Source organism: Tenrec ecaudatus, chromosome 8 (assembly GCF_050624435.1).
Source record: "Tenrec ecaudatus isolate mTenEca1 chromosome 8, mTenEca1.hap1, whole genome shotgun sequence".
NCBI classification, from domain to species: domain Eukaryota; kingdom Metazoa; phylum Chordata; class Mammalia; order Afrosoricida; family Tenrecidae; genus Tenrec; species Tenrec ecaudatus.
The window spans coordinates 117,429,040-117,437,747 of record NC_134537.1 but is presented as its reverse complement, the minus strand read 5'-3'; the positions used below and the strand labels follow the sequence as shown (position 1 = coordinate 117,437,747).

Here is an 8,708-nt window from a genome sequence, read left to right as displayed (position 1 = left end):
AAAGCTTCCCCAGCTTAGTGAATGAAAACCAGGCAACCATTCAGGAGGCTGAAAGAACACCAGCTAGACTGCATCCCAAGAAGAAGTAACCAAGGCACATATAGGGGAACCTATTTCAAGGATCTGCATGTGACCTCCTCCCTGGGGGACATACAACAGAAAAGTGGGGGAAGGGAGACGTGGGACAGAGCAAGATATGACAAAATAATAATTTATAAATTATCAGGGTTTCATGAGGGAGGGGGAGGGAAGAAAGAGGGGAAAAAAATGAGGACCTGATGCTAAGGACTTGGGTGGAGAGCAACGAATGTATAAATGTGCTTTACACAATTGATGTATGTATGGATTGTGATGGGAGATGTATGAGTCCCTAATTTTAAAAAAAAGAAAAAAAACCAAATTATTCTATGTATTACTGATTCATGTATTTGAATAATTGTTAAAAGGTGAGGGGGAAATAGTACCTAGCAGTAAAGAAGAAAGCACCGCCCCCCCCCCCCCCGCTCCCTTTTGTTCTTAGCTTCTAGTTTGATAAGTTTACTAAAAAAAAAAATGGCTTGGGATAGAACACCTAATAGAATATTGTCCCTGAAAAGAGCTGCAGTGCGGTGCTTTGGGAAAAACACTGGCTGCATTCCATTCTCAATACATCACATGGTGCTGTCCTCGTTAAGACTTCTAGCAGTAGCTCATAGACTTCCATCTGGCACTTCAGGGAATGCAAAATGACTACAAAAAAGATGCATCACGTTTGAAATAAAAGTGAAAATGCACCATCTTTTGCAATCTCTTAATGCAAGTTATCAGATTAAAATCCTTAGCTCTTAAAATTTTTTCCATAAAAAGATCATCAAAGAAGTATGCCCAAATAAAGATGAATTTGACTGACACTGATTCATTCAAAAACTCATTTACTATAACCTTTTGAGATGTTCAGTAAAGACAGACAATTGTAAGGATCTTTTACTTCAATGCCCCCTGGTTTTCTAGTTTATTTTGTGTGGAAGTTTTGTCCAACAACGATTCTGAAAAATTAAATAACACTGTTTTCTTTCACTAAATATTGGTCCTTCAGCTGTGGAGTTTTAAAGATAATCTGTTTTAAATTCTCAGTAAGCACCAAAAAGAAAAACGAAAGCCTATTATTCTATCTGCCAATTATAATGAGCAAGACTTACACACCCTTCGATTCAAATTAAAAAAATAACAAAAATATCTTTTTTCTTAATAGTGCATACAAGGCACAAGAACTCAGTATAGTTACTGAAGCTGATTATTTTGTCATCAAAAAAACATAACAATGTAGTCTATCTTAAACTAAATTTCCAAACAAGATGACATTTCTAGTTTTGTTGAACTAAATTTCCAGAAGAACATGATTATTTGCATAATTTACTTTAAACCAAGGCATTTGAGGTTGATAGGGTACAGCGATAATAGGTATCACAGGAAGATTTGTTCATGGGCCCACCAAGAATTCTTAACAGAATCTCGGTCCTTTTGCTAAATTCCACAAGAGGAATAACTTAAGGTTATCTTTAAGCCATATTGAAAAAAAGAACGTCATGAACCAATCTTCACAATTATCACAGATCTCCCTTCCCAATTTACAAAGCAGAAGAGAGGAAAAATATGTTTCCAATGTAATATTAATGTATTAGTTCTGACAAGAATTTTCTAGCCAAGGACTTTATCAATGAGCTTAAGCGTCAACCTTCATACTTGTTTTTCAGCAGTGAACAAAGACTAGAATTGGATTAAAGTCTAGTAATAATGGATGGCGATCTTCACCTGCAGGCCACTTGAACTTGGTCATGAATTCAGAGATTCACCGTTTGTTCACTGTGAGGTCCAATTCCTATCAGAGGGAATAAACCCAGAAGTCTGATTTGGTGTCTTTCACAGATGGCCAGCAGGTTTCACAAATGGAGCTTATCATTGTATCTCAAACACTATCTCAATATCTTCAATTTCCTCAATCAAAAAATTGGAGTTCTTGTAGTAAATTGTGCTACCCATGTATTTGGTGGAATCTAGGCCATGAATTTATTCCAAGTTTTTACGATAAAAGCTCTTTCCCCACCCCCATACGCACAAGCCATAATTAGTGTTAACATTTAATAGGAATTTGTGTTAGTTGAAGCCACCTGCACACTGTATAGGAAATGTTGTAGGGAATGGCTGGGGAGAACGAATCAGTTCACAATCTACATATCCAGCCAAAGAGAAGTGGGGAAACTGGTCAGCAAGCCTTCTTTCTGAAGGAAGCTTCTTCGATCCATCGATGCTGATACCCTGAAATAAAACACAAAACAGGAAATGTGTGTTAACTGTACATTAAAAATGTCAAGAAGAAAAAAAAGAACCATTACCAACTCATTCGTTGTTTGTTGCAACAACATCTTGTGCAAAATTAAGTGTTTCCTTTGCTAGAGGTCGCTGGAATACAGCCTTTTACATCAGTGCTTCTCAAACTTGAATGTGCATAATGACTCTCATGTTAAGATGTAGAAAATGAGGTCCTGGCCCAGGAGGCCTAGAGTATGTTCCAAGATTTTGCATCTCCAAAAAGCACTTGGGTGAGGTGGCTGTTGCTGGCCCATGGACCAGATGGTGAGTGGCAGGGTGCTGGGGAATTAGTTCTGTGTTCATCCAAAACAAGTAGTTCGGAGCCCAAAGGTGGAAGGAGCATTTGGAAACATCACGCACACAGAAGCAAAGTGTGTAGTTGGCTGCTGCTGTTGTTTCTATCTAGAGTGCATAAGCAAATGGGTATGTGGTCCCTGACTGACTGTGAAAAGGCTGGCAGTCTTAACTCACTCAGAGGTACCTCGGAAGAAAGGCATGGAGATCTACTTCTGAAAGGCCAGAGTCTGGAAAAACCTTATGGAGCAATTCTACTCTCTACAACAGCAGTCTGCTCTTTTGCACAACTATGAAAGTAGGCACTTATGCAACCATCTGGAAATTGCTGACCTAGAAACTATTTTACAAAAAGCTCAGAGATAATTTTCTACGTAATGTATGAATATTACAGAGATTTTTGATAAGAAGATGAAGTTATCCTGTATTTAGACTCAGTGAACTTATGCTAATTTACAGTCAATGTATGACCAGAGTGTTTCCGGAATGAAATAGAATTAAAATAATAGCCTTATCCTATGAAATGACAAAATAAATTTCACGATAAAGTCAACATTCTAGGACCGTTCCCTGCCATTTATGGTTTTACTAGAAAATTGAATTTTGTTCACCAACATAAGTAACCTACATACTAGTTAATATTGAAGTAGCCTCATGACCACAGGTCCTTGGTCTTGGTAAGAGGTCAGAGAAGTCCATTGGAACCCAGTACTCGACCGCATCTGTACTCCACGTCATTTTGCATCGGAGCTTGAACAAAACGTCACAACTGACCCGACACACATGATTTTTGAAACAAAATCGTGTTTTGTAAACAAGTTCATGTTTTAGTCATTTGGCATTAGTTGGCGTTGTTAGTAGGCATTGTTTAAACCTTTTGCGGCTGTGTTCCAAGCATTTTGCTATAATTTTCTTAGTTTTTGTGGCTTTTTGTACTATTTTTAGATAAAAAAATGGGTCCTAAGACTTCTTTTTAAGAGAATCACCATAACAAGGAATTGGTAAACCGTGTTGTTGAAGATAATTTAGTAAACCTTTTAAAAACAGTTAAGGAAATTCCAACAGCAGACCACATTATTAGACATATGTTTTATTATTTTTTTTAGAGAAAACCAGTCATGTCCTAGTGAAAAAAGGCAAAGAAGGGATAAAACTCATGAAAAGCAGCTACCAGTTGATTTTGTGGAAGGAGATTCCCCTTCCAAACAAGGACTTTCTCCATCCCTCCTCTCCACATCCGTGTCCACAGATCCAGATCCTCATCAGTCTCAAGGTATGGGCCACACTGCAGTTGTTAAAAACATTTTTAATGTTGTGTTTCGTATTTAAAGTATATTATTTAACTCTGAACTTATTGACTTTGAAATTTCTGTATAATGTTTTATATAAAAAGGCAAGGTTAGGGTAAAACTTGGTTGAGAATGGATTAATCCACTTTCTATTTCTTTCGGGAAAAATTGATACTGAAGTTGACTGCATTGCATCTGGACACTCTTAAAACAGATTAGCATCAAGGTCCGGGGTTCTGCTGTAATAATGTTTATAAGAAACTGTCCTAAGAGAACAAGGAAACTGATTAAATTACAAATTAGAATAACCAAAGCAAAATATATCATACCTTCAATAAAGTATAAATTTCTTTTGCTTGAAGAGCTATGTCTCATTCTCCATGGTTAATGCAGGATTGCTCATACCTAAAGAACATAAATTAGCACGTTTGGATTTTGTTGAATAAATAAGCAGAAATAGGTTTATTTGTGAATGATTTCAGTATACGTCTAAAGATGCTTGTGGTTGTACCTAAAGTATAAACTCAAATAAGAGGCTGTAGAAACACACACAGGCACAAACACATACACACACACGAGGTGTCAACCACAACTATGTGACAAAACACTTTCAAAATATAACTTGGGATCTACCCCTCAGGAAGTAAGGGAATAAACTAATGAGAGATGCATACATTGAACCTGGCACTATTCACGTCATCTCAACTCTGGTTTCCCAATTCTTCACCTGCCTGCCTCATTCTAGCCAAACTCATCTTTGAGCCTCTTTCTCCCATTCTTTTCCGAGTTCTCAGCCTCATCATCCTTTACATTAAATAGTCTCTCAACTCATCTCTCAAACTAACAAAGAGTTAAGCTCACATGCCCTAGTGAATTATGAACCAAAGCCAGGAAACGCTAGAAGATGATTTGAAAAGTTGAATGAGCACGTTCTGAAAATAAGTCAGTGAACCTGAAGATTGTCTGGCAGACAGTGCCTTAACCGTGGATGTATGATTGTATATTCATTTATAAAGATACTACACTTGAACACACTGGCACTTAAGATTATTTTTGCTTAATCCTTCTAAGTCTAAGAAATGCGTGCTACTGCTAAATAACTTGTCAGGTTCCCAAATTGGGATTTCAAGCCAAATCTGCCTAACTTTAAGGCAATGCTTGTTCTCTGTCAATAGGTTATACTGTCTGAAGTAATCAAAATGTTAAAGTCAACAATAACAAGAGGGCTATGAATGGAATATAATGAAATTACAGATAAACTATGGCAACTGTGAGATCACTTTAACTAGACATTTTGATATTAGAAATCATACCAGTAAAATGAGTCATGTTCAACATATGGCTTTTAACCTTTCAAGAGTTTATTGTGTTTTTTCTATTTTTAGTTTTATTTCTTATTATTTTACGTCATGCACAATAATAAAGATTTTGTTTTTTAAATGGAAAAAACAACAATGCAGACCCATCTTTCAGAAAACGACTCTATTGGTTTCTGAGGGTTTCTATAGAACATTACCACAAACTGAGGGCTTTAAAGACTAGGAATGTATTATCTCACAGTTCTGGACCTGCACCCCGGGAGTTTGGAGAGTTATGCCGCCTGGCCTCTGGTGGCTCTCAGCAATCATTGGTGTTCTTTGGCTTGTAGCTGGCTCCTTCTAATCTCTGCCTCCTCCTCCTTTTCTGTATCTGACTCTGTGTGCCTTCTCTTCTTTCAAGAACACCAGTCATTCGATTGTGGCCCACCCTAATTCAACATGAAGCTCCTCTGAACTAATGATACATCCCCAATAGGGTCACATTCTGAGATTCTCAGTGGACATGACTATCTAGAGGACATGACTCCACCCAGTACACTGATAGCAGTCATTAGCTAAAGGACCTCACACAGAGAGGTTTGCAAATAATTCTAGTTTCACAATGAGAGTCTAACTCAAAAATTAAAAATAAACAAAGATTCTACAGATAATATTAATTGAATTTTCATTACTTTTCACGTTTCAAAAGCAAGCACATGCTTACCAGATTTGCCTTTTCCTGGGTTTGTGGTGCTCTCTATCCAAGTTTGAGAATCTGTAAGAAGATGGCTCTGGGACTCTCTCAATGGCTTTGCTGGAAACTGGTGATTTTCAGGACTGTTTAATAATAATAATAAGAATCAGTTAACTATTTTTAAAAAATTTAATTAGTTTTCTTATTTTTAACAGTCTGGCTGACATACAATTCACATGTCATATATTTCAATAATTCAAACACATTCATCACCACAATCAATTCCAGGAATTTCTTCTTCCTTGGATTCATTGTTGTTAGCTCTCCATTTCCTGCCACCCTCCCCTGTCATGCCCCTTTGATTACATTAATCCAGTTGTTATCTCTATAGGGTTATGTAACTTGGGTTTCATATATAGTAAACCATACAAAATTAAGGCAATACCAAAAAAAAAGGACCCCAAAATGATACAATGAAACAAAGAAAAATCTCAGTTAAAAACAAAGCAGAGAGTATGAAAAAGTGGCGCAAATATACATTGGGTCAAAGGAAGATCAATGACAAGGTGTCACATTTTGGCATAACGACAATTGCAGCAATTCCCCTGCAATGTCCTCCGTCTGATAGCAGGATACAAGATTAACAAGGAAAAATCAACTGGTTTCTGTGTACCAGTGGAGAGCTCCGAAAACAACAGTAAAACAATACCATTTGTAATACAATGCAAAAGATGAAATAATTAGGAATAAACTTAACCAAAGAAACAAAAGACGTGTACAAAAACAAAAAGAAAACTACAGAATACTACTATAAGAAACCCAAAAAGACCTACATAATGGGAAAATACATTGTTTTCATGGATAGGTAGATTTTATATTGCGAAATGTCAATACCACCCAAAACCATCTATAGAAATATCCCAATCCAAATCCCAATTTCATTCTTTAAAGAAATGGAATCAGGGTAAGCAATTGTGATAAGTTCATTGTGCCAATGAGGCCAATAGGAACATGTGGGCGGAGTTTAATCAGGTTACAGTTTGATTGGAGGATGACTGAAATAAATAAAGACAGCCGGCATCCCATCTCACTCTTGCTCCCGGGTGACAGGACTAGTGTGATGCTGCTTTAGCTAGTTCTCTGCCTTTGCCTCAACCTGTTTGCGACACTTCCTGTGGGCCAAGCCAATCCATGAAGCTTGTAGCTAGAGCTTGAGGTTCCTTCAAGACCTGCCTTGCCACACTGCTGGTGCATACATTACTTGAGCTTGAGGCTGGTGGATCCTGTTGTCGTGCTTGAGTTCCTGATCCCATCAGGGCCTGCTTTGCTAAGCACCCAAGCTACTGACTGTTGCTGACCCACCCTGCTATCTGCTGTCTGCAGTCAGACTCTGCCTGCCTTGCCTGAGGGAAGATTTTGCTGTCTACTTCCTTGACCTTCTTACCTAGCAGCGCACATGAGTTGAAGGATTTTCAGTATATTCACTGTTCCATGAAAGTGAGTTGAACTGAACCCTCCGTACTGCTGGGTGGACTAATTAGCTGTTATATTCCTCCTTGTTGAATAAACCTGTGTGTGTGTAAAATCATAAGTGTCCTGATTTTGTTTCTCTAGAGAACCCTGCCTAACAAAGGAATGAACTTCTGAAAAAGATGAGCCAGACAGGAGGCCTCAAATTACCTGACCTCAACACCCACTACATAGCCACACTAGTCAAAACAGCCTGGTGCAGGTACAACGTTAGACACAGGGACCAATGGAACAGAACAGAAAACGCAGATGTAAATGCATTCCCCTACAGACAACTGATCTTTGACAAAGGACCGAAAACTATCCAATGGGATAGGGACAGCTTCTTCAACAAATGGTGTGGGAAAAATTGGATCTCCTTATGGCAAAAGAATGAAGTAGGACCCATATTTCTCCCCAGGCACAAAAAATGAACTCAAAGTGGATTAATGGCCTTAAATATAAAGCCCAGAGCTATAAGCATCACCAGTGAGAAAATCGGGACAAATTTATGGTCCCTATTGCTGAATATACCCAGATTACCAATATAATAAAGGAAGTGTATACAGTTGAAGGCAAAAATGACTAGAATCTACTAAAAATTAAACACATTCACACCCAAAGGCTTCATCAAAATAGTAAAACAAGAGACAACTTTTTTTAGCAATAACACAACAGACAACAGTAATTACTAAAATCTATAGACCTTTACAAACCTCCCAATAAGAGAATAATAAATGACCCAATTAAGAAGTGCGCAAACGACACGAACAGACAGTTAACACTGATAGTACTGGTGAGTGTTTCCCAATGTATAGAATGCAAGCGCCTTTTGCTGCAAGATGATCATAGGGCTGTGGTGCAGCAATTACTGGCTGTGTAACTCATACCGAGCACCGAGTGAAACTGCGAAGATTGGATCTATTTCCTCTTTTCCTGATGAGTAAGAGAAAATGGAGGAAGAATTTGTCATTCCACTGGGTATACAGGGAGCCAACGCAGAAGCAAGAAAGGGGGATCTCACTACCTTTAAGAAAAAATATCGAGGAGTGAAGTGTGTCTTTTAGGTCCCAAGATACCTGCACAACGAACCTCCTTGAGCCAGGAGACAGCTGTGAAACCAGAGAAGTAGCAGAGGAAGCACAGAAGCAGAAGCAAGGGCTTCCTGGTCGCAGAGGGGATAAAGTAGAATACCTTCAACAGAAAGTTTGTCTCCAGGCACTTAATTGGGGGAACTAGGTGACTGCCCCACAGAAAGCTTTGTAAGGATACTTG

At 38.2% G+C, this 8,708-nt stretch overlaps 1 protein-coding gene across 1 annotated transcript in view; it reads right to left on the bottom strand.

Moving 5' to 3' along the window:
• Positions 1 to 2,104: 2,104 nt before the first annotated feature.
• The window catches only part of ZDHHC2 (zDHHC palmitoyltransferase 2), an 83,754-nt gene continuing 77,150 nt past the window's right edge, over positions 2,105 to 8,708 (bottom strand). Inside the window, exons 11-13 of the mRNA XM_075556763.1 lie at positions 5,955 to 6,067; positions 4,262 to 4,337; positions 2,105 to 2,295 (exon numbers count right to left, since the gene is read on the bottom strand). Coding sequence (XP_075412878.1) covers positions 4,297 to 4,337; positions 5,955 to 6,067 — 154 coding nt within the window. The 3' untranslated portion in view covers positions 2,105 to 2,295; positions 4,262 to 4,296. The remainder of the gene's footprint in view (positions 2,296 to 4,261; positions 4,338 to 5,954; positions 6,068 to 8,708) is intronic.